This window comes from Cyprinus carpio, chromosome B21 (genome assembly GCF_018340385.1).
Source record: "Cyprinus carpio isolate SPL01 chromosome B21, ASM1834038v1, whole genome shotgun sequence".
In the NCBI taxonomy this organism is placed as follows: domain Eukaryota; kingdom Metazoa; phylum Chordata; class Actinopteri; order Cypriniformes; family Cyprinidae; genus Cyprinus; species Cyprinus carpio.
In genome coordinates this window covers 3,636,307-3,664,280 of record NC_056617.1, presented here as the reverse complement: position 1 = coordinate 3,664,280, position 27,974 = coordinate 3,636,307, and the positions used below count along the sequence as shown (strand labels likewise).

The window sequence follows — 27,974 nt, the reverse complement described above, 5'->3', positions numbered from 1 at the left end:
TCAAATTTTGTTACAGTGCTCTGTAAACTGGGTCAGATTTGGACTTTTCTCTTCATTCTGTTCCTTCGCCCAAAGCAGCACCTCAGGAATCTGAAGACGGAGATCACAGTGAGAACAACAGGTATTACTTTTGACACTCACAAATCTCTAAAAAAAAAATATATTTTTCCATTACTATATCAAGTAAAACAGTGTCTCTGTGTGTGTTACCTCAATCTTGTAAAACAGTTCTGCGTCCAGCAACGTCAGCTGATCGGCGATCTCATGACTGCGGAAATCATGCAGCGTGCCGGGCCTGTGGAGAAAGAGCCGATTAAACCCACACAGATGAGAACCGTCCCGATGACCCCTGAAACTGAATCTTTACCTGGCAGAGACGCCCCTCGCGGCGAGAGGTTTGAGCATGTGCATGTGTCGCAGGAGCCTCTTCTGTTCCACTTTATCGAGGATGTTCTTCCGCAGGACCCTCGCCAGACTCAGCTCTCCATTACAGACCAGCCGGAAGACCAGATCCATCAACTGCCGCAGGATGTCCTCGGTCAGCTCCACCAGACTGACACACAGACAACACCACGAGGTCAATCAATCACACATACACTGCTGTTCAAAAGACTGGGGTCAGTAAGATATTTTTATTCAGCAAGGACACATTAATTTGATCAAAAGTGAGAGTAAAGACATTGAGATTTCTACTTCAAATAAATGTTCTACTGAACTTTTTTTATTCAGTTTCCACAAAAATATTTTGCAGCATAACTGTTTCAACATTGATAATAATGACAAATGTTTCTTGAGCAGCAAATCAGCATATTAGAATGATTTCTGGAGGATCATGTGACACTGAAGACTGCATTGAAGATGCTGAAAATACAGCTTTGATCACAGAAATAAATTACATTTTACAATATATTCACATAGAAAACATTTATTTTAAATAGTAATAATATTTCTTATTATAATCAGTCAATTTAGATCAATTTAATGTGATCTTGCTGAATATATGAATCTATTTTTAAATTATTATGAATAAATTATTGTTAATTTATAATTAAAAAAATCAATCAATCAATCACCATGAGCTTGTACATGTTTATGACATGTTGCTATTCATCTTTAAGTCCTTAACTGTGTTTCTGGCAGATAAAATATTGCATTTACTGCAAAAATAAACTGAAAACATATTTTCTTCTTTAACATATTTTCCAGCTTCAACTTAATTAGCTACCTTTTGTTAGTAGTAGCTACATAAAGAAAACAGAAAAACAACACCATGCATTGACTCACCAGAGTTCATCCACGACTCTCACCAGCACAAAGAACGTGTTTTTACTGACACGCTTCCTAAAGGTGTCTGGACTGTGACAGAAGCGAGTATATGTGCAGCGCAGTTAAGGAGAAACACCCCATGCACACTGACTGCTACTAACAGACAACAATCAGCCACACAGTAGAAAGGATATCTGTAGTGCAGTTTTTTAATGAGGTCTTCAGGTGTTATGAAGGTTCTGTAGGTGGTGAGAAAAGCCTCGCAGTACAACACCAAATCTACAACACAGACAGACAAATATGATTACTATGCATGCACTCAAGATATACACATCACACAAACACTGCAGGAATCAATCAGCCTACAGACACTCTGGAGGCTTATTAAAACAGAAAAAATACTGACTGATCGAGCTTCATATGAAGAAAGCATGGGAATTACCTTTGCGGTCTGTTTCTGTAGCGTGAACTAACAGTATATCACCAGAGCCGGCTCTCACATCAGGACCATCATCATTCTATCAGAGAGAGAGAAATATTACTGCAGGCAACTGAAGTCCAGCTGCCCATCGCAGCACTGCACCAGCTGACGTCTGTGTGTGTGTGTGTGTGTGTGTTTTAGACTTGCATCAACCACTACAGAATTACTCCCTAAACACTGGAGAAAACGGGCAAGAGCTCTGACCTTCTCAAAAAACACAATACATCAAATACACAGATGCAACAGATTTCCAACATAACTCTGTTAGCTTAATTCCACTGCGATTTCAATAACACAGCATATTTTTAACTCAAATGTAATATTTTTTGTCAATCTTTTGATTTATCTGATAAGCCATGTAATAAGCAGAATAATGAACATGACATGCGGAATTAATCCTACAGTGATTTTATTTTGCAGTTATGATTTGCTGACTGTGCATCACATACATAATTATGCTAATTTGATTGTCAATTTACAAACTATTTGTGCCTCTACAGTTTTGTCATCTGTAAAATAAGTACTAATTCAGTTCTAAACAATTTTTGTTTAACCAATGAATCTCCATGAATTCTGTTGTTTTTGGTATGCTCTTGCATAAGACCAATTTCTACACGATGAAATAGTTTATATCTTTGCATAACTTTTTTTGTTGTTATTGAGATTTTAAGAATTTTCTAAACTTTTCCCGAAGTGGAAATTTTAAAATATGAACATATTTAAATACATGCACGGTGTAACATATTTAAAAATATCCATGTTTAAATGATGCATACATGGATAAATAAATAAATGCATTTAAAAAAAACAATAAAACATAAAAATGCACAATAAAATCCATTACAAAAGCATAAATACACAAATAAATCCATGCATAAATTGATAAATAAACGCATAAACAACTACATAAATGCATAAATCCAGGCAAAAGTGGACAAATAAATGCACAAATAAATTCATGCAAAAATGCATAAACAAAAGCATGAATACATAAATACAAATAACCAATTAAATCAATGCTAATATTCCCATGAGGGTGTTCATCCTGGCTTTTGGTTTGAGCTGTTTAAACAGTATTATTACCTCTGCTTTGAGTGCGATGCGGTTCATAATCTCATTATGATCAATGAGGGACAGTTCATCAACATCATCGATCCGACCATGACTGGGTTCCTTCGGCCTGTGAGCGAGAGAAAACAGTATTTACATATCTCTGACCTGTCCATATGACAGCAAACACACACGTCATGTACAAAGACTGGAGCTCATACCTGTCCTTTGACAAGGCTTCCTTGCTATTGGAGGTGGGTATGTGAGGGGTGTGGTCCTGAAGCACATCGTCACATGATGAGGGGTCCTGAAGAACTCAGACAAATGTATAACTGCACTCCAAACACATGCACACACAGCTTAACACAATGACATGCATACTTACAGTGCGGTGTGTGTTTTCTCCATTAGCCTGAGTGGAGGAGTACAGGTTCACATACTCTCCCTCACCGCCTTCATCCACACTTTCACTCTAGAGCAAAAACAACACGGACCACCGTCACAGATCGGCCAGACAGCCAGCAAATATACACCATCAAACACACCACGTGAAAGTTTCTCATGACATACAGTAAGAATGTGTAAATTCTGTGTAAAATACCATTTCAATTACCATCAAATTACAGATGTCTCTTTTATTCACTCTGAAAACTAATTATATGACACAGAAATTACACTCAGTGTCTATTGAGCACTAGATGGCGCTCGTGTACATTATTTTGCACAATGCAAATTCACATTCACAAAGACCTGCACAGAATCTGACAGTCCACATTGTATTTTCAGGAAAATTAGAGATATAGTTAAAGGTAATTATGCATGTGTGTGTAAGGTAGCTATGCTTTTCAGACAACTGCAACTTCTCTTGAAAACATATTTCGTGGGGAAAAAGTCATTCGTGCTTTATCTTTAATTCTAGAAACGCAATACATAAAGTGAAGTAGTGTTTATGATTTGATTAATTTAAAATCAATACGTTCTTAACTGCTGAACATGTGTGTGAGTTTTTGAGGGTGTGTTTACCGCAGAGGTAAGAAGTGAATCAGAAAGAGAAGACTCAGAAGGAGGACAGACGGCCAGAGAGACCAGAGAGCTGGTCAAGGACCCGTTAGAGACACCCCCACCATCTAGAGCTCTGCCGGCATTGGTCAAACCAACCAGGTCAGAACTCTGCGATCGGTCGAGACAGAGGAAAAGAGAAGAAGTGGGAGAGGAAAGATGGAATCAGAGGAAGTATATGGAAAAAATCTGAAAAGGAAGAAAAAGATTGGAGAACGGAGGAGGGAAATATGTTCTATTTTGCGTAAAATGCTAGGACACTGAGTTATAACTATAAACTCCATCACACAACATAACACAACACTGGACAAGTCAAATCCTGGCTGAACTTCCGGATGTTGCTCAGAGGGATTACAGCACCTGCAGGGACTCGCACAACATTCCAGATCATCCCATTACACACACACACACACACACAGCAAACATGGTCCAACATGTTTCCCTGAGAGATCGGGAAGAGCATCCCCCATTCTATTCCATCTGTGACATTCCAGAATGTAAGCGTTCCACAGAGACTCAGAAGAGGGAGTGAGGAAAAGAGATAGAAAGAGAAAAAACTTCCATTTGATTCTTCACAATCTTACACACACACACACACACACACACACACACACACACACACACACACACACACACACACACACACACACAGAAAGAGGTCACTTACTCACCAAAATGTTGAACTCTTTCCAAATACACACATGCTCACATAAACATCATATTGCTTCTGCTCTGACCTCTAAGGTCAGGGGTCAAGAGCACAGAACATTCCGGGACAATTCCCAGATTCCGTTACCATGACAAACTAGTCCCTAAAACTCATCACCAGGGAAAAGAACTCCAAATAGCACCTCGTGATAACCATCAACAATAACCAGTCTTATGTTATATAGCATACTATTACAGTGTTTATTTATATTTTGAGGAAGCTTTTTTTTTTTTAATATTTTCAGTTTTCATTTTAATTTTAAGTTTTAGTTATTTTAGGTGCTTTTGTAATTTTTTTTTCAAATAAGTATAAATATTTATAAATATAATTATGTAACTATAGTTATATTTATATTTATTTTAAATGTAAGTACTTTAATGAAAATAATAAATAGAAATACTGCCTTTGCAACTAACTGAAATCAAATTAGTTACATCTAATATTTATATTTGATTTATTTCAATTAACAAAAACATTTTTTTATAGTTGTAGCTAACAAAAACAACACTAGTAATAATAAAAAACTCTAATAATAAAAGTCCATTTTCAGTGTAGCAGTTTTTAAAAAGCCAAGTAAAGCCATAGATCAAAAATAAATATAATAAATACATTTTATAAAAACTATAAAAAGATTATATAATAAATCATAAGTACATTTTATATAAAACTATATTTATGTATTTATTTATTTTTTTCAGTGAGGACAGAAAAATTATTAAATGCTGGAAACATTACATGTCATGTCTAGTCAGGACATGACTTACACGGTTTTTTTCTAGGTGATGCTATCAACAGTAGAATCTGAAATTCTAGACAAAATATCACAGCTTCATACAGCATAGATAGACTCATGCGGGAAGAGCTGATCAGCTTAGACGCACTGCGGAAAATCTCTACATTTTTCCTTCATATAAACAATGACACATTCTAAAAGATTCTCAATGGGCTAAAAAAAAAAAATGAAAAAACTCTAGAGATAACAAGATACTGTTAAATAATTCACCTCATGCACAAAACCCAAATTTATGCCAAAAATCTAAATTTTGACTACATAAACCACCTCTGATGCAATGAGCAAAAGCTTCAAAAAACAAACAACTAAAAGTTAGTCAGTACAATAACAAATATGCGGGGCATCCATGAACACAGACCAAAAACTTAGTTTTAATGCTACATGAAGATTAAACAGCATTTTGATAAGCTCTGGACTTAAACTTTAAACCCAGATAAATGAAGATTAGATAAGCTTTTAGACTCTAATTCAGCTTCGGTTCTGCTTCCAAATGACACACACACACACAAAAAAAAAGGGGGCAAAGTGGACTCACAAACTCCATAAGTCACATCTGAGCAGTGGTTTAATAACCACCCCAGAGACACGTGTGAAAAATAATGACAAAACCATATGAAGAGCACATGTGTCCAAACAACACACACAAAAAAAGGGGAGGACACACTGAAAACAAAAGCAAACCTACAATAAACATAATTCATAAAACAAGAGTAGAAACAAATTTATGTGCAAATTACTTGTGATTCTTTATAAGAATGAATTTAATAGCACAGAAATTTATTCTGCTCAAGAATGACACTTCAATTAACTTTTAAAAATGTTCAAATTTGGATTAGATTTGAAAAATTTGATTCATTATTATAATATTTTTTAAATATCTGAAGAGAGAGGATAAAATCATTTGGAATTGTTCACATCCTGACTGCTCCACACTTACCACAGGTGTGGTCAAAGAGGCGTGGCCACTGAGGAAGGAGTTAGACACTGATAGGCTGAGACCAAGAGCAGGCTCCGCCTCCTCCGGAAGCCCAGCAGGAGGAGGGAGAATTGAAAAAGAGGAAGAGAAGGATGAAGGAGGAGAAGAAGTGTAGGAGGCCTAGAGCGCAAGAGAAAGAAGAGAGACAGAGGAAAAAAAACAAAAAATGAAATCAGGTTAAAAAGAAAGAAAGGCAAAGTGAGTTATATTAAAAAAAAAAGCAGAAAATGATTTAAAGGCAACATGAAATGTCATGCTGTTACATTCTTTTTTGAATATATACCATTAATGTCATGTAATTATGTATTTACATTTACATTGTATTTTATGCATTTTTATATATATATATATATATATATATATATTATATATATTATATATATATATATATATATATATATATATAAGAAAGTAAATAGGGTCAATTTGGATTTCCATGTTGCCTTTAAAAAATAAATTAACAGAAGAAAAGAAAAGAGCACCAGAAGAGAAGAAAACTATTAACTACAATTTTTTATATATTAGAATTAAAAAAAGTATTGAAATGAAGATGCAATGTGAAAATAAGAGAAAGATGCTGCTGTGGCACAAATGTCCCACAACATGTGAGTTCCGGCTTTGGAACTCAATCTAATCTGTATCTATTTAACAAAAAGCAAAAAAAACAACACGTAGTTAATCTGTATTTTCTAGTTGACTTTACAGTGACCCTGACGTGGCCACCAAAACAGTCACGTGTTGCCTAGTCTAAAGAAGCTCAGTTTGACCTCTGACCTACAGGAGCTTAACCTCTGACCTGCTGCATGCTCCGCCCCCTCAGGCACAGCTCACTGATGAGACGCATGCACATGATCAGGACTCACCAGCTGTCTCTGTTTGGGAGGCAGCGCTGGTGGCGGGACGGCTTCGTGGACGGAGTCTGAACTGCTGTAGGAATCGTTGAAGCCGTAAACCTCCTGAAAGCGCTTGTTCCTCCGCTGCTCGTAAATACTCTCGTTCTGAGGCATCTGATAGAAGACGGACGGCTGCGGTTCAGAGTAATCCTCCACAAACTGCATGTACTGGAGGACTACAGAGAAGACAGTTACACGTGTGAAAAAGAGCCATTTTCTTGATTTCTATTTCACAATAAAAAAAAAACTACTGTATGCTTTTATTTAGACCTATGAAAATACAGATCCTGTTGTAGATAACAGTGAAAAATCATATAAACTTGAACTGAAATAACATCATTACTTACTTGCATTACAGCAATTACATGAGAAAGAGAGTGTTTTGGTACTGAGAACTGACTGTAATTTAAAAAATATTAAAATGATCTGGCAATGCATAAAATCTTGAAATGGGCTGAATTTTCTTATGCAAATATAATATTTTTATATGTGGTTTTGAAATCAGTGTTTATAAAAAATGAATGGTATTTTTTCAGTTTTATGTGCTTTATTGGCATGACAAAAAGTGTCAATTTTATTTCTAAATCAGCACAAATAAAGCAAAATAACAAGTGTGAAAATGGCAAAATAAAAGTCAAATGTAAAAAAAATATATATTAAAAAAATTATTAATAATAGGAAATAAGATGTATTAAATGTAAATTAACATTAAATAAATAATTTATTAAATTAAACCTTTATTTTGAAAACAAAATATTTAAAAAAAATATATTTGTATTAATAAAAACAAAAAATAAAAACATTTATTAAATACAACATTTATGTAATATAGAACTATAAGGATGGACAGTTAAATCGAGAATCGGTTAAAACACATCTCTTCCATCTTTATTTGACCATCTAGCTCTAGCACTCGCTATTCTAATTCTATTCTTCAAAAAAAACCTTGTACTCTATTCATTTACTAACTGCTTGTTTTCTTAAAAAAAAAATCTAACACTAGTTTTTCTAATCTTTTTGTATTCTATTTGTTTTCTTTTTATTTGTTATACAATTAACAAAAGCAAAAATGTATTTCTTTTTATTATATAATAAAACAAAACCTTGCTACGTGTACTGCATTAAGTTAACTGAGACTTGTTATAGCACTTGTATATCATTACTCTTTTGTTGATTTTGATTGTTTTCATTGTCCTCATTTGTAAGTTGCTTTGGATAAAAGTGTCTGCTAAATGAATTAATGTAAATGTATTTATATGTGTGTGTGTGTATATATATACACACACACACACACACACACACACAATTTAAATATCAAATTACTTTTTCGATTTACAGTAATAAGGGAGAGTTTAATGAGAACTGACAAGTTTAATTAAAGTTAACTGATAGACTTTATCAGTTGCAATGGCCCTGAAAATAGGCTTTATGTTCTTATACACAATATCATTTCTTAATACAAAATATGACCCAGACATATTTCTGGATGGTATTTCAAGAGACCTACTTAAAAAAAATAAATAAAAATAAATGCTGTCTTACTCTGTTTGCCCTTCTTCTCTGGCAGCGGCGGAGGGCTGTCGGTGTCGGTGCAGTGCGAGAGCTCGTCTCCTCCGTTGACCTGCGGCAGCAGCGGGAACGGCGGCGTGGGCTGCTCCTCTTCTGACAGGTTCTCGTAGTGCGATGGGAGGCGCTCGTAAAGAGGGTACGGCGATATGATCGGCGCCGACCGCCGCTTCTTCTGCGGGAGGGCGGGGGGAAGCACGCTATTGGTTGGTCCAGGTTTGAGGGGCGGGGTCCAGTACTCCAGGGAAGCCTGACTGGTGACGGGAGCGCTGAAACGCGGGTGGGTGGGGGCTTGGGCGGGGCTTAACGACTGAGACTCCCCGTGGCATTCTGGGAGAGGGCTCAAACTGCTGCCAGTGCCCGTCGGAAACGGTAAAGGCTCGGATTCGGATAGATCCTGATGCAGGAAGTCGTAATCTGGATCATATCCCTCTAAGACAAAGAAAGAGAGGATCGTATCCTGGTAAGTGTTGAAAAACCTTCAACTTTTATTGGTAATAGAGTTTGCATACCTAGTGTTTCACAGCTAGTGTTGCGCGAGCACTGGCCGCTGTCTCGCTCCAGTGACGAGAGCTGCTCGTCAGACTTGCTGAGTTTTCCCATACTGTTACAGGGAGAAAGACGAGGCGAATCCCCGCCGAATGACTGGCTCCCACCGGAGAAACGCCTCTGGAGGAGATCCACGTCAAACTCCTGCTGCTTTAAACACAGATCATGTTACCAAAACATCATCGCTAGGTTTATACACATCCATTGTTTTAAAATAATTCTCTGAATGCACGCTGTAATGACATGCAAAACTATTATATGTGATTTTGAATGAAGTTTTGAATATGATTTTCTTATTATACAAAGTTTTGAATTTTGCATGTCTTTATGAAGTTTTATGCGCTCTGTTTTTAGTTTAATGAGCTTTATTGGCATGACAAAAACTGTACATTTGTATTTCTAAAGCAGTGCAAATCAAACTAAATAATGCAAATGGTAAAATAGAATTAATGTAAAGGAAAATTAATATAAAAAATCTAAAATTAAATAAATTGAAAGTTAAAATTAAAAAAAATAAATTAGAACAACTTTTAACAAAAAAAATAAATAAAAATAAAACATTCAACAAAAATAAATTAGATTTTGTGGTAGTATTACTTTTAATAACTCTTGTTTGTTTTTTTTGTTTTTATAATTTTTTTAATAATTGATGTCATAGGTAATATGGACCTTAATATTAATGTCAAAAATGTCAAAGCAGTGTTCCAGTCATGCTGAAAAAAAAAAAAACAATTAAAAAAAAAAAATCTATATTTTACTATTTTAGTGCACAGCGCCCAAAAAGAGAAATACTACTGAACTTGTATTAAACTAATAAAACTAGCCTGCTAATCAACAGTTTCACCAGCTGTTTTTTTTTTTTTCTGTCCTTAGTATTACATTTTTAATTTCTTAAATCTGCTCTGAGAGTTAAGTATTTTCATTTTTATCAATATTTAGAATTAATTTTATATTCATATTTTCAGTTTTCATTTTAAAGTTCGCTTTTATTTTAAAGTATGTAAGTTTGTTAACTTCTTTTTTTAGGTGTTTTCTTTCCTAAATAGTTACTTCAACTTAAGCATCTCATCTACTATTTATATTATATTTTACTTCAGCTTTATTTCAATTAACAAAAATGTTTTAGGCCCGTCCACACGGAGACGCATTTAGCTGTATACGCAAAAATGTTGTATCGGACTGGCTTTTTGTCCAGACGGATCTGCCGTTTTGGGAGCTTGAAACTGCTATTTTTTGAAAACGGGTCCCAGAGTGGATAAATCTGAAAACGACACCCTTGCGTTTTCGTGTGGACAGCCAATCCATATATTTAGTGAAACGATGATGTCATCACCCCACTTCTCGCCCCTTGTCAGACACCACTACATCACGTAACAGCAACAACAACAACAACAACAACAACAACAACAACAACATGAACAAACACTGAATGTATTTTTTTTAACAAACATTAACACAGATTAATAAATGTATCGTTCCATGTTTGTTTGTACACCGCGCGCAATGTTTATGCACATAGTTCAGTGTATCTCTGTGGCAGAATTACAGCACCACACACTGGTCTGGCATGTATACTACATCCTTTTTTGTCTGTTTCATGGTTTCGTGTGTATGCAGATATTTCTTGAGACGAGGGAAAAAAATAAAAATAAATTTGGATAGGGAAAGCTCTGGCTTCGTGTAGATGTAGCCTAAGTTAATGATCAGAACACCATTCAATATTACACACTTCACTTTCAAGTTAAGAAATCAGCATTACACTTCTAGCTGTGGTTAAAAAAGAATCAATAATCAGGATTAGGCACGGTGCCATCTTAAAGAGGTCAAAGGTCAAGGGTCGTGCTCAGGTGCTGTACCTGTCTCAGAGCTCCAGGAGGCAGGTTGGGACCACATGGGACTCGACTCATCGGCGCTACCACGGCAACACGTGTGGGGGAGGCGGCCGACTGTCGCTTCTTGGGAGGCAGAGCGGGCGGGCTACGGCACAGTATGCAGAAATATGCAAATGAGCTCACAAGTATGAAACAAACAATGTAACAAGGTCAAACGAAACGAGCACAGACAGTTCACACACAGTTAGTGAGGGTCTAGCCTGGAATTTAATTGGACACACACACAAAAAAGTAGCACAGATCTTGTGTTTCCCTGACAATTCTTTACACTTCAATGAAGCTCTAGCGGGTAACCATGGCAACATTAGAATAAACTAATCACAGAACACCCAGTGGGAGGGTTAGAGCGGGATGCAGCGCTAGTCCACAATCCTGACGGAATGCGCACAGGATTCCATTCAGAATTTTTGGAATAACTTGAAAAAATATGTAAAAGACCCAAATGGGAATCAATTAGAATCTTCTAAGAATTGAATTAAATACTACTGAATAAACAGAATTTTTAACAGAAGATACCACAAAATATATAATTTTTTGTGCTCAACAAAAGACAGAAACTCATACAGGTTTGAGGGTGAATAAATTATAGCATTTTCATTTTTGGGGGAACTAATCTTTTAATGGGTTTATTTTACAGTATTTGAAAAATCCTGAAAATGTATGTAATAAAGGAGAAATTTATCCTATTGAGAATTATGATATTCCTATTGGGGAAAAAAAAAAAGATTGTTTTCAAGAAACTGTTAACAAAAAAAAAAATTATATATATATATAATTTATCATCTTTAATTATCTTCATGCACTAAAATAACTAAAATTGAAATAAATTAATAAAATCTAGAACAACATATGTATAAAAAAACAATATATACTAAAAAATGACGGAAACAACAAAATTACTAAATTTTTATTTACTTCTTTTTATTTAACTACTTTTAAATTTTAGTCAAATTAACAGAAAATTAAACTATAAAAATGACAAAAAAATAAAATAAAATAAAATAAATAAATATATAAATTTACTCCTGGTAAATTTCACAAAAAAATTACAAAGAAATAGCAAGTAACACTGAATTAAACATGAAATTTAGAAAATTAAAAACACTGAAATAGTATTTTTTCATTGAAATATTTTTTTTCTTTTTTTTTTTACAACTTTTTACACTTTTCAGTGCGTGAAGTAAAATATGCCCATTAGGATCCTACAAATTATTATAGAAATTCCATTCACATTCTTTTAGGATTTACAGACTAGTCCTCATTGGTCAGCCATGCAAATTCACTGCAATCAGGCTTTCTGATGATTGGTCGTCACACTGCAACGTGCATAAAAATTGGACGCACACTGCCACACAACTGCATGCAGCTAAGTGCCGCCATCCAATCAGGTGTTGTGTCAAAATGCACACAGAAAACACCATTGGCTAACGTACGTTTCCATCGCTGTGGGCCTCCGCTGCCCGGCAACAGGATCGGAGCACAACTGCATCCTTTTCCTGGCCCAGGACAACCAAACGATCACAGAGTACAGAGAAAGAGGATGACCAAACGAATCCAGAAAAATAATGCACAAAAAAGAATAAAAAAGCACAGAAAACAAAAATAATATGTGATATAAAAACACAAAAAAAAACTCCAAAAAAAACAGATATAGAGGTTGAAAGAATCACATGGCATATAACAAGCTAAACTGACAAACAGACATGAGTTAAAGCTGATGCTATATTTGATTTTAAGCAAATGGAAATGAGGCTGTGAGGGATGGAACTACAGTTAATTCAATATCTCACGCTGAGTTTAATAATGGCTGATACTGATGCAAAATGATGCAAAACTGAGAGCAAGTGGCTGATGGCCAATATAACACCATTATATATTCAAATATTAGAGACACGCTGATAATAGATTTGACATTTTTACAGATATTTACAGTATTCCACTAAATCAGTTATTTAATATTGGGTTTTCTACTAAAATTAGAACAAAACAAAAATTCAAAAAAGACATTGTGAAAACACAGCCTCGAATAAACATATAGCCAATAAAATGGGTTAAATTAATTATTTTCTGACTGTGCGAAATATTACTATTGTAAAGTAGGCTGTTCTACTTCAGAGGTTATTGATGATTTATTTATTTTCCATAAATACAGAAAAGCTTTGCATATAGATAGTTAGACATTAAAAAAATGCTATAAAATAACTTGACATGGCTATAATTATTACAAATATAAATAATTTAATTTAACAATGCAAAATAAGATGTAAATAAAAATTTTACATTAAATTAAAATTTCTCATAATACTGAATTTTCATATAAAAAAAAAACTTGATATTGAAAATTTAAACCTAAAAAAAAAAAATCCCTAAATATCGGTCGATTTATTGATGCATCATTAATAGAAAATGTACATTTAAACAAATTTCTATTGCAAAAACACAAACATTATGAGAATTAAACGTGACTTGCAGAAGTGTGAGATTTTGAATAAATTAAAGCTCTGAACTTTAGCAAGTTTTTACTGATGTCAAATTAAATATGTTATGTACTCTGACTTACATAAAAAGCTACCATGATTTCATACACCCTCCACACACACCTCTTCTCATCAGATGGTAAAAATCAACTCACAACCAACCATATGTGACCTTTGCAGAAAGTGTGTATGATGCAATTTTACTACTACATGTCTCTAATCATGGAAAAAAGTAAACAGAAAAACAAACTTCTGCTTCAGAAGCCAAGCGTCACCGAGAGAGGATGCTGTTACATGCGTGCGTGTGTGTGTGTGTGTGTGTGTGTGTGTGTGTGTGTCGGATGTGTTCTCATTCAAATATATTTAGATACTTGCTTGTGGAAAAAAGCAGGTTTAAGAATGAACATGACTCATCTGTGGGAAATTACCATCACTAAAGATACTACATACTGCTACTGCCTAGTACATGCTAATATACTTCCTGAGTATACACTACAGCACACACTAACTAGCGCACACTAAAGTACACTTGATGTTCACCCCATCAATGCATCCTACACACTACTCAAGTTTACCTTAATCTGTCAGCTGTAAAGGAAACAGTGAGGTGTTAAATGAATTGGGACACAACCAACATGAAGGCCTGTTTGGAACGGCATACTGAACTAACATTCAATACGTATTCTGGGCAACTTTCTGTATGCATGGAATTCTTCAATTAGACAAGCTAAATCTTTTGAGTTCAAGTGTGCAAAATGAACACAAAAGTAGTATCTAGTATACTATCATTTCTTTTTGAGTTTTCAGATCCCACATACAACTTTTTTTATATTTCTACAGCCATGCCCCCTCACCTGTGCTCTGCCAGTTTAACTTCGGGTAGAGGAGGTTTGGGCGGAGCAACCTCTTCCTCTGACATGTCAGTCAAGCTGTCAGTGGGCGTGGCAATGGGCGTGGTCTTACTCAGGATCGCCTTCTCTCGCTCGGTTAGAGGATTTTCACACACACTGAGATAGATAGACGAACATTATTAACTGTCACTATGCAAAATTGGTAAATTCATATCAGCATTTATGACTGTACCTCTCTGTTTTGGACACAGGAAGCGCTGGTTTGCTGGGGGATGTAGGGGAAGGTTGCTCCTGTTTCTCTATAGTGAGTTTCACCAGCTCCTGTTACAAACACACACCCTCGGGTTATAAATATGCCTGTGTTGTTTTAACCTTGTCACAAATGCACTTCTCATCCCCTCACCTTCACACCATCCAGCACAGCTTTGATCACCGTGGTGACGGTTGCCACAGTGTCCTTGTCGTCGAGGTCGATGCCCTCCAGCATCACCTGGTCAGACCAGCGAATGAGATTCGCCAAACTCTGATAGACGCGGTTATGACAGGAGGACACTGCCGAGCTGCGGTTAGAGAGATGGATTTTAATTTAAGAAAATTGGAGGGCTGCATGCAAAGAAAACCATGGTATTACCATGGTACATATCGAAATACCATGTTGTTATGGTTTTGTTAATGCTGGTACACTCACCTGTGCTGTATCCGAGCCTCTACATGCATCACAGGCAATATGGCCTCCAATACTTTACTAGCCGAACCAGGAAGCATCTGCAATACCTTCGTATCGACGTTCATCTTGTCCACAATCGTCTTAAAGTAACGTAGAGCACTGACCACCTCCTTCTCCTGTTCCTCCAACCGACTCACTCTGTTGAAAGACAGAGTGGAAAGCTGATTTTTGAGCTGATAGAGCAGCAATAGACTTAAAGGGATACTCCACGCCAAAATTTGCTGCTCTATGCTGCTCTATCTTAGTTCTACAGTAAATCTGTTGCCACTCTATCACTGTAAACATCAACTTTACATCCTTAGAGCTCTACAGTAACCTTACTGCCCTTCTGCATCAGTACAAATTAATTATATAACCACTTAACTCTACAGCAACTCCAGAGCTGCTCTATCAGCAAACATTAACTGTATACTTTAAGTCGTAAAGTAGCTCTGTTGCCGCTCTGTGTCTGTAAAGTTTGAATTCACAGCTTCTTAGCTGTGTATTAACACTATGACTGCTCTATTTCAACTCTACATTAAAGGGATACTCCACCCCAAGATGAAAATTTTGTCAATCACTTACCCCCATGTCGTTCCAAACCCAAGCTCCGTTCGTCTTCAGAACACAATTTAAGATATTTTGGATGAAAACCGGGAGGCCTGTGACTGTCCCATAGACTGGCAAGTAAATAACAGTGTAAATTATTGAATAAAGTAGTTATTTTTGTTTTCTTTGCTTACAAAAAGTGTTCCCGTCGCTTCATTTAACCCAGATTGCACGTCTGATGGCAGGTGGAGTATTCTGATGACGACTTAAATACCTTTTATTGACCTTGACACTGTTATTTACTTGGCAGTCTATGGGACAGTCACAGGCCTCCAGGTTTTCATCCAAAATATCTTAAATTATGTTCTGAAGATGAACGGAGCTTGGGTTTGGAACGACATGGGGGTAAGTGATTAATGACAAAATTTTCATCTAGGGGTGGAGTATCCCTTTAATGTAGAGTTGAAATAAAGCAGTCATAGTGTTAATACACAGCTAAGAAGCTGTGGATTCAAACTTTACAGACACAGAGCGGCAACAGAGCTACTTTACGACTTAAAGTATACAGTTAATGTTTGCTGATAGAGCAGCTCTGGAGTTGCTGTAGAGTTAAGTGGTTATATAATTTGTACAGATGCAGAAGGGCAGTAAGGTTACTGTAGAGCTCTAAAGATTTAAAGTTGATGTTTACAGTGATAGAGGCAACAGATTTACTGTAGAACTAAGATAGAGCAGCACAGAGAAACTGTGGATGTAACCTTTACAAAGGCAAGAGTTAAAAGGGTATAGAGTTAATGAGTACAGATGTGCAGGAGTAGCAGAATTACTGTAGAGTTTTGAGGGTGGAAAGTTCATGTTTAATGTGGTAGAGCAGCAATAGATTGGCTGCAGAATTGATAGTACAGAATTAATGTTCACAGACACAGAGTGACCGTAGAGTTACTGTACCGTTGAGAGAGTTGTGTTTAGAGTTACGGTAAAAGTAGGACAGTGGAAAGTTCATGTTTACTGTGGTTAAGCAGCAGCAGATATACTGTAGAACTGGAGGTACATTAATAAGAAAGGATGGACAGTTGATGTTTTCAGTGATAGAGCAGCAACAGAGTTACTGTAGAGTTGAGTTAGAGCAGCAATAAAAAGCTGTGAAGGTACTCTTTACAGAGAGTACTGCAGTAGAGCTACTTGAAGCGCAAAGTTAATGTTTACAGACAGAGCATCACTAGAGTTGCTGTAGAGTTAAGGGGGTATGCAGTTAATGTGCACTGATGTAGAGGGGGAGTAAGGTTACGGTAGAGTTCTGAAGGTGTAAAGTTAATGTTTACTGTGGTAGAGAGTTTAGGTAGAGTAGCAGTAGATTTACTACAGAATTGAGAGTAGAGAGTTAATATTGATATAGAGCGACTGTAGAGTTACTGTACAGTTGAGAGGGTTTTATTTAGAGTTACGGTAGAAGTAGGATGGTGTAAAGTTAATGTTCAATGTCGCAGAGCAGCACTAGATTTACTGCATAATATTCATTGATACAGAGCTACTCTAGAGTTACTGTATAGTTGAGAGGGTTGTATTTACGGTTACTGTAGAAGTTGGAGGGTGGAAAGTTTATTGTGGTAGAGCAGCAGTAGATTTACTCCAGAGTTGTGAGTCCATAATATGTAAAGGTGTTACATAATATTCATTGATATAGAGTGACTGTAGAGTTACTGTACAGTTGAGAGGACTGTGTTTACTTTTAGGTAAAGTTCTGTGGGTGGAACGTTAATGTTCACTGATAGAGCATAGGGCTGGGCGATATAGCGAACGATATGATCATGCGCATCTAGTCAGTAAAGCCGGTTCCCTGATTACCCCGAAATCGTCATCACCTGCTTTCAAATGGAGCGGCATTTAATAGACAGAGCCGTAGATCACTGACAAGCTACGCAATATCGCGTTCATTATTGCAGATGAATCACCTTTGATAGTGAATGCGATATTGCGTAGCTTGTCAGTGAACTATGGCTCTGTCTATTAAATGCCGCTCCATTTGAAAGCAGGTGATGGTGATTTAGCGGTAATCAGGGAACCGGCTTTACTGACGAAATGCGCGTGACAATCGCATGCAATATCGCCCAGCCCTAATAGAGCAGCACTAGATTAACTGCAGAATTAAGAGTAAAGAGATTATCATTGATATAGAGTGACTGTAGAGTTACTGAACTGTTGAGAGGGTTGTATTTAGCAACGATTGTGTTAGGAGGGTGTTTACTGTGATTGAGCACCAATAGGTTTAGTGCAGAATTGAGAACAGAGTTAAAATTTCTTGATATAGAGCGACTGTAGAGTTACTGTACAGTTGAGAGACTTTTATTTAGAATTACTGTAGCAGTAGGAGGGTGGAAAGTTCATGTTTAATGCGACAGAGAAGCAGTAGAGTTACTATACAGTTTGAAGTGTGGAAACAATTAATATTTATTAATGTAGAGTTACAGTAGAGTAACAGTGGAACTCAAAGGGAGTTGATAGAAGTGCTCTACCTTGTTGACAGGTTTCTCTGGAGTCGTCACCGTAGGCTCTGGCTGGAGCTGTTTGCTCTTCTTAGATGGAGTTCGTTTAATCTTCGGGGAATGAAATTTCATCAATTTCATTGTGAAAGAGGAGAGGTGAGACTTCTGGGATTCTGGAAAACATCAAAACAAAGGATAAGCTCACAAAACAAGTGAACAAAATGAATAAAAGAAGTGATGCTTTTCATCAAAAAATCTTTTGTCTGTCAGAGGCCGAAAAACTCCAGACAATTCAGTAAATTCATTCTGGCTTCATCTCCGACAAACTCACAGCAGTGTTTTGGTTATCAGAGAGATGACAGATACGTTTAGAGAGACGATCTGTCACTGAAAGAGGAGGGTGTGATATTTACAGCCTGTAATCAATGTAAGATCAGAGTCATTTTATATAATCAACACAATTAAACTATACAAATAAACATACACAAGCCTTGCTGGCGATAAACATCACCAAACAAACGTTCTCCCACCGGCAATTACATAAACTAGAATCCCCGTCTGTGGGGTTTTATCATAATTGGAATTTTATGGGCCATAATTATAGAGAAAGCGAGAGAGACATTGCACACACAAGCAGCTAGTGTATTTCAGAATTTATCGCCCAGTTTAAAGAAAGATCTGCTGTTAAAAAATACTCTCACGTATGATGCTCAATTCCCATTCACCCATAGACGCGAACTAAGCCAACAACTTCAGCCCACTGTGAAAAATAACAGTGAGAAGTATGGCACTTTGTAGTGTTCATCTTATCATAATAGAGGTTGAAATCTTAAAGGTACAGCAGCAAAACACTGTTTAAAGTGTGTAATTCCTAGCATTAACAAACAAAACAGTCAAAGAGGGTGGAATATGGTCTTTAAAAATCCAATTATAACTGTTTTAGTGCAAGAACTCTAGACTGACATAAAAAAAAATTCAGGAAGACCGTATTTTTTAAAAATGTGTTTAAGTATGTACTTAGTACGGAGACCGTTGTCATACAAACTTTCTCATAACACATGCATGCACATTTGACCCCTCTTGAGAAAAAAAACATGACACAGAAGTGCGTGGGATTCTGGGGGGCAAAAATGCAGGAAATTACATGTCATGTGTGTGTTTTGGTGTGTATATTGACAGCCATTGTTGCAGAAAAGGGCTCTGCCTTTCCGTTGAGAGCGTGCTCAGAACAATGCCTTCTGGGTAAAACGGAAAAGTCGTATTGTAACTAACATGGGTGGAGCCATTATGCTCTAATACACACACATACAACTCTTGATTACCCTCTCACACACACACACACACACACACACACACACACACACAGTGGGTGTATTAAGGCCTGTAGGCTGACAGAAAAAGCAGTGGAGCGTGGGTAATGTAGTATTTTAACAGTAACCACAACTAAAATCCATACTACGGATCCATACAGCACACCAGCACTCACCAGTCAATCTCTAAAATACAATACTGAGTGGGTAAGTGGGTCCGTCACACAAAGGTAATGTAGTTATGACTCTATTTAAAAGGATGATTTTACATGCAGTGATGACTAACAATCACTATTATTATAGTATCACTGATACACTATAGTTTTTGTTAATATTCTGAATTCGTTTTTTTTTAGTTTCCATTGTCATTTAATACCTGCGATTAGATTTGGAAAGATGCAAAGATGGTGGAAGGCCTAATTGAAATGCATTATGGGTAACCCTGATGCTGTGCTTTAAGTCTGAGTAAGTGACTGTCAATTAAATTCCACTAAATGCAGGGTATTTCAACGGTCAGGCTAAAGCACTGCTCTGAAAGTTCAACAGTAGCACCCTTTCCTCCCTCATTCCACCGGAGGGAGTGTTTTTAATGGAATGCTGAGGATATAGATTGACGGAAAAACAGATAGGGAGGCATCAGATATTAGCTACGTCCTTCAAACCATGTCCATTACAGACTAATGGACACACGTGTCTAAACTCACGGGTAGTCGCTAGAAAAATGAATTCAGGAATAGGAAGCCATGGCCAAATCCTGCATCACTTCCTGTCCAGAGACCCCACGGCAGCGGACTGCATTCCCCGATCTCCGGTTCAAGGTCTGCTTCAGAATGTATGCATGAAAGTATGCGCACACACACGCACACATACAATTACTCCTAACTCGTGTCACCTGCAGGTCACAGCCACCTCTTCCTGCTTTGGCCTCGGACCTGACCCATCAACTTCCTGTCTGGCTCCAGCGAACAGGAGCACTTCCTGTGCTGCCCATCCTCTTTACAACAAAGAGCGCTGAACTCTGAAACAGGGAGTCATGGATAAAACACACACACACACACACACACACACACACACACACACACACACACACCCCTCTCTCACATTATACATAATGAATTTGGTAAGTGCTTGTTTTTGTTTGTTAAATCACAAACTTAAAATATTTTTTCACATATTACAGTCAAAATTATTAGGTATACACTAATATAGAACAGTGTTTCTATTTTAAATAGTGCTTTCTAAGCAAAAATACAATTTCAATAAAGCCCTAAATATAAGTTTTTTTTATATTAGTAGCTGTATTTAAGTTTGCTGCCTTTGAAGGATTCCATAATGGAGACAGATTCAACATTCAACATTTAATTAAATTCAAAACAGACTAAATATTGTTATATTTACATAACTCTATTAAAGTTCTATACTCTACTAAATAATAAAACAAAAAAAAATTTTAACTAATATATCAATATGGTCACAAATGTATTCTGAATATAGTGATATTTTTAAATTATATGTTATTCTGATTAAAAAAAGGCATGAATTCATGTCTATGACTGTCAGGCCTCTTTATTGTGGGTTTCAGAAACATAAGTAGTGGGTGTTAACCAGATAATTAGTTTAAAAGAGATAAAGATCCTGACAGGTAAGAATCAGAATCACTTGCACACGAGTGCAAATTTGCAGTATGATCTTGATAACACGCTCTTGTGAGAGTGAGCGTCTCAGATGTAGGCATGAATCTACCCACACAATCCGACAGGAAACGCTATCAAGAGAGTCATAAACGAGCTGCGAAGACGACAAGAGGAGGAGGAGGAGGAGGAGGTGAAGTGGGTCACTGGAGCAGACGTGATGCGCACAGACTCAAGTGTGTGTCGCCAGCCGAAGGACAGCAGACAGCACACAGAAGACTGATCTGAACACGCTTACTAACCAGGTTCAGAAGAGTGTGTGTGTGTGTGTGTGTGTACAGGATTTAGATTCAGGAAAGAATTTCCTAATCTAACCATCATCCTTCACACACAGACACACAGCAGGGCTCCAAACATAACAATAAAAGACATCAACTTTCAGTTTTCATTTTGGCGCATATAAAATAAAGATGTTATATTCCTGAATTCCTTTAGTAAAGAATAGTGTGGAAAACGTGCTTTGTTACTAACAAAATGTATGTGTTTTTTTACTTTAAACAAATGTAAATTAAATTGATTTGACAATTTGGTGCAAAAAAAAAAATAAAAAAATGAGGAAACAGTGATGCACTTTTTTCAGGATTCTTTGATGAACAGAAATTTCAAAAGAACAGCAAATGATTGAAATAGAATTTTTTTGTAAATTTTAAATACAATTTTACCGTCACTTCTGATTGATTAATTTAATGTGTTTTTACGGAATAAAAGTATTAATTTATTCTTATCAAACTTTTGAATGGTAGTTTATAAAATATTAGTCAGCACAACATTAATAATAATCAGAAATGTTTCTTAAGCAGAAAATCCACATATTAGAATGATTTCTGAAGATCATGTGACACTGAAGACTGGATTAATTTTGCTGAAAATTCAGCTTTGATCACAGGAATAAATTACATTTTACAATATATTTAAATAAAAAAAAACATTTTAAATTGTAAAAATATTCAAAATTTTACTGTTTAGTACTGTATTTTATTTTTTTTATCAAATAACTACAGCCTCGGTGAGCATACAAGATTTCTTTTAAAAGCATAAAAAAATAGTAATTATTCCAAACTTGTGACTATGTATGCTGCAATATTAAATAAATTATATGCATGTTAAAAATCTAAAAATACTTTTTTAATCTGTGTTTATCTGTATGGCTCAGCCATGATTAAACACACAGACATCATCCTCTGATCTAGAGTTCCACATTCCATCAAACACACACTGCGGTCCTGATCTATTTCTGCCCTTCTGCTTTACGCAATATCTCACACACACACACACACACACACACACACACACACACACACACACACACACACACACACACACACACACACACACACACACACACACACACACTGACTCTGTTGCCACGGTGACATAAGCAAAGTGACACATGTGATTGACGTGTGTCATCTGAAATGAACTCCTGTCTCCTCTCTGAGCAAGTGTCACTAACGTCTACCACACAAAACAAACTCTTAAAGGAGCCACAGTCTACACATTAGAATTTCATTTCCTCCAATTACAATTCTACTCAAAGTTTCTTAGTCTAAACATTGTCTTATATAAACAATTAAACGTTAAGTTGCTGTACAATGAATATATTATGTTATGTAGGATGATATATGTTAAACTATACATTATCATAACTAAAACCATAAAATAAAATAAAACCTTTAAACTTTATTTCAGCTAGTTTTAGGTAGGCAGACAGACTGTACGTCAGGACTCAGGACTGATGGGGTTTTAATAGTCTCTGTTTGGTAAACACAGAGCCAATGACAGCGCAGCAATGGGAGAAATGCATGAGGATCATCATTTCCCAATGCAAAACACTCGTTATCCTTCCCTCGCTATCGCTCTCTCTCTCTCACACACACACACACACACACAACCTTCTCCAGTATCCTGTTCTCAAACACTGTTCCGGCTCTAAACCCTTTCTGTCTGGCCTTGGATGATATCTAATAGAACTTCCGGAAGTATTTTTCCCATTCATTTTCTCCAAGAGCATTAAAAAAACAAAAATCATAAAACTTCAATAAAGCATCATCTGCCTTGAACCAAAGCAACAGCACCAAGATTAATGATCATAATGAGAATTCAAAACAATGCTATGCAGGTCAAAGATGAGACATCCCAAAATAACATTAAAAGCATCTTAAATGCAAGTCAAGTCTACTGTAATGTTTCAAATAACGTTTGTGAAAATCAAATGTCCAAATATAGATTACATCGTCATATAGCATAACAGATATATTTATGTAAAAATGTAACAACAGCATATTCTGATCTGAACTTATAAAAATATGTAAAATAATAGGTCATCATACTATATTTTAAATGATTAAAAATGTCTTGCTGAAAAATGGGAAAAACCTAGTGTTTAAGGGATGATGAATAAAAAATTAAAATTCTTTTAATGTCATGTAATGATTCTTGCCAAGATTTTTTACATTTATTACACAAATAACATTTTCCAGTATTTACAGAAACAATGTATGATAATAATTTTTTTTCCTTAGAAAAAATACAATTAGACAGGCACATTCTAACAGGATAAAAAAGCTGTATTTAATTTTTTATTGTTTTGATGCTTTCATCTCTGACCCATTTATTTACTTCAAAACCATCATGAAATCCAAATGAACTCATGTTTCTTGTCTTATTGTGAACAATTCATTAGTTAACATTATTTCAAATAAACACACTAAAATGCTTAACCAAACGACTTTCCTTTTCTGATAACATCACCAAGTCCTATTTTTAACCCCTCCCCCTCAACCACCTGACTCAATTCTGCAATGCCACGCCCACTTTTCATAATCCATTTCATAAAAGTTCTTACATTTTTTCCCGTTTCACTCAGAATCACACTAGATTACAGATGTAAGAGCGATTACAAATGGGATTACAGATTAATCGTCTTTTACGAGGGAATGAATGAACTACTAAATGTTACATTTGATCGAATCAGTCAATGCGAGTCATTTTCTTTACATTTCACTTCTAGTTTTCACTCCTAGTGGAGAGCTCTATTTCAGCTGGCACACAGAAACTACAGGGTAAAACGATCATTTCTGTCCTCTAAATCAGAGAGGAAGCTTCGATAGCACAATATGAACCCAGATGTTTGGCTTGAGTTACACAGAACCCAATTGCCGACGGTTTAATACGATCCGAGGTTCTGCCATCAGCTGTTCTCAATGTCCTATTTTGGACTTACAGGCCTTGAATAGACGCTGGCACAGCAAAGGCCAAACATTCAAGTGCATGTTTCAATGATAAAGTAGAAAGTTAAATACAATGTTTCAGACAAAGGTATCAGAACTATTTGTCTGCAAAACCAACATTCTTCCTCTTTAGAGAAACTCTTCTCTATCCACTAAATGCACTGAATCCTAAATAACCCACAGGGATCAGTCAAAATGACCATCTCATTCATCTCCTGCACAACCTGAAAGACTTTCTCTGCACGGCTGTTTCTGGACGCTGATCTCTGGGTTGGATCCACCCAGAGTTTGACTGGATGAAATGAGCACTTAGACAAAAGCCACACAACTGGAACAGGAAGGAATGTCCCTGGAATTTCACATCAGAAGCTTCTGTATTCCCAGAAATACTCTCTTTGTTGGAGACGAACTTGCTTGCACATTTTTGAAAGAGAGCGATTAATGTATTAATGCAACACTAATAGAAATGATAAACATTACAATCATTCTGTACCACGATATATTAAAATATTATAGCATCACAGTCTGGTACCATAATACAAATGAGCAGAAACTCCAAATCCAGATTTTAAAGAAGACTATAAACATCCAAACTTTAAGATAAGCAATCCGACTTCCAAGAACGTCCGAAACAGAGCCTGAACAATCAAAACCAATATGACAACATTTGTATCCTTCAAGGTCCAAATTCCAGCTTCACAGTAAGAGTCATTAAAACCAAAGTACGTCTACGACTAGTAAAGTCTCAGAAGAGCAATGTTACACTTCACAAGTCAATTCCAAGCGACCAAATGCAAAGTCCATCCTGCCTGAATATTATACATTACACCTGTTACATCAGAAAACAAAGTCCAAATACAATGATCCTGATCAATTCAAATCTTTCCTGTATGGAATTTCAGCCCATCCGTTCTCACCTCTATCTGCTTCTCCTGTATAAAAATAGTCCGTCTCCTCTAGAAGAGGTTGGGTTCTCCGACTGCTGTTCCCCATGTAGAACCTGGACAAGTTCTGGTTACTGAACTTAAGAACTGCTTTAGACTTTCTCCAGTCGTATTCACCTCAAACAGGGATATTTGGAGGTGATATTGGACATTTTCTTCAAGCCCACTGTCCATCCACATCCAGGTGGAAGTCAGAAATAAGCATCCAGGATCAGAAACATCACTCAGAGTTCGTGGTTAGTCACCCTCAGTTGATTCTTATGACCCAGCCTGACTCAGACATCAAACCGTGTGCTGGAATCTAAAAATAAACTCCGATAGAACTGCAGAGAAGTCCCTCGTCTCAGAGTTCCATGTGTGCCGGATGATGTCGGAATGCCAAAACATCCCGATTCCAAAAGGAACTATGGAGCAATGATGGTCTAGATCTGCAGATGAACAACTGCCTGACATGAGAAACGATCGATAAAGCCTACGGCATGGAAAACAACGCAAACTAAATTACACCCATCTGGAAAAAGACAACGGAAAACCGGTCAATACATTTAAAACCTCCATTACAGGAGAAAAAAGCAGCAGACATCAGATAATACAGCTCTAATCAGAGCGGAGCGTTTGAAATTCTCAATCTCGCATCTATCCGTTATCCCTACTTTATTCCCACAAAGCCCTGCACGTCAACATACACACGGCAGCTTCTCTCAAACACACACAGCGCAAGCACCGTCTAATTACTGAAGCTCAGGATAGTAAGAGCATGTTTTTCATTCTAGTAATCTACTGCACTCATTTCTCTAAAACCCCAAATTACAGTTTTGGGATGAAAAACAAGTGGCCAGAGACGACTTAAAATAATTCTGCACTTATTCTGGCCAATCAAAGGCCAAAACGTCTCCAACAACCAATCAGAATGTAGTACACTCAAACGAAACCAATCAGGATTTAGAAGCTACAGCTACAGTTAGCAGATTCATTTAAAACCAGTTTTATTACTTATCTACTTATTATTTATTTACTGTAAAAAGTGATTTTTTAAACTTGAAAATAAATCAAAGATTAAGAAAATACTATTTCATTGTTTCTACTTTAAAAATTTCTCAATCCAATGTGTTACTTGCCATATCTTTGTCATTGTTTGCAAAAATTTACTAGCAATTGCTGATTGAAAATGTTTTTATTTTTTTTTTTATTTTTTTGGTGTAGACTGATTTGCAAAATGTAGCTCAAATTATTTCCCACTGCCCCCCCAAAAAACATTGCAATAATCACTTAATTCATAAACAATAAAATACAACAAATGTGCATTGTGAAAAGAAAAAAAATATATAAAAATATATATTTTTTTTAACATTGCAAAATGTAGCTCAAATTTATTTGACCAAACAAATAATTATAAATACATAATATATATACTAATTTATTTGAGTATATATTTATATACTTTTTCTACATTTATGAGTATATATTTAGGCCTATGTTTATTGTGTAAAGCACTTTGCAAATAAACTAATATTGCTAAATGTAGCTTAATTTTACTTTATTTGTAGCTTAATATTGCCAACAAAATGATCATGAATTTTATATATATATTATATATATATATATATATATATATATATACACACACAATTTCTGATCCTGCCAAGACATGCAGCAGTCTTAATCTGTCAGGTCTGAATTTCTCAGTACCATGTTATCTCTCAGTTTGCTGCTAGACTGTGTTTAAGACACAAGCATGTACATGTGAGCATTCACACACACACACTTTGTTGTCTGGGATTTACATAGCAATGCAACTATTCATAAATAAACACACCCCACCAAATGCATTACACATCCATGTGCACTTATAAATAATTGTGTTGTCAGGGATTTACATAGCGATGCAACTACTCAGAAATACATCCAAAACACCCACAGAATACATGACACATTATTAGAGTAGAGTTATTTTGAGAATGTCACAATCTCTCAATCGATTCCTCAGAACTGCTCATATATACAGGACACGTTAAAACCACGACATGGCTTCTGCAGAAAACTTATTTTAAGTATTGAAGAAATTATTTCTTGCAAAAAAAGGAGTATTTTGTCATGATGTTCAGAAGCTTCCATGAAACCTAAAGGGAGAAATGCTGAAACAATGGTCTTTTTTTAAATATTTAAGTATAGAAATTTATGCAGAAAAAAAAAACTGGCGTCTCTTAGTTTAAATTCTGACTTTTTTTCAGAATTAAATTATATAAACTCACAACTGCAAGAAAAAAAAGTAAATTGTGAGTTTGTCTTATAATTTGACTTTGTAATATTTTGAGATATAAACTCACAAATCTGAGGAAAAAGTCAGAATTGCAGGATATAAAGTCCCAATTCTGACTTTTTTCTCACAATTGTGAGAGTTTATAGCATGCAATTCTGAAGAAAAAAGTCAGAAATGCAAGTTTATATCTTGCAATTCTCACTTTATAACACACAATTGTCCGAACTGTGAGAATTTTT

The 27,974-nt window shown here is 36.0% G+C and overlaps 1 protein-coding gene across 1 annotated transcript; it reads right to left on the bottom strand.

The window, feature by feature from the left end:
- LOC109048431 (rap guanine nucleotide exchange factor 1-like) lies at positions 1-26,450 on the bottom strand. Its single transcript, XM_042747833.1, has 23 exons — positions 25,449-26,450; positions 18,331-18,473; positions 15,614-15,617; positions 15,251-15,425; positions 14,966-15,122; positions 14,795-14,883; positions 14,566-14,718; positions 12,668-12,730; positions 11,199-11,319; positions 9,306-9,492; positions 8,770-9,225; positions 7,198-7,403; positions 6,296-6,454; positions 3,821-3,967; positions 3,183-3,269; positions 3,019-3,104; positions 2,831-2,927; positions 1,709-1,784; positions 1,461-1,545; positions 1,285-1,377; positions 368-553; positions 211-295; positions 1-90 (listed from the first exon to the last, which is right to left on the bottom strand). The coding sequence occupies exons 1-23, from the start codon at positions 25,522-25,524 to the stop codon at positions 1-3; spliced, it is 3,021 nt and encodes a 1,006-aa protein (XP_042603767.1). The 5' UTR covers positions 25,525-26,450.
- Between the last annotated feature and the right edge of the window lie 1,524 nt (positions 26,451-27,974).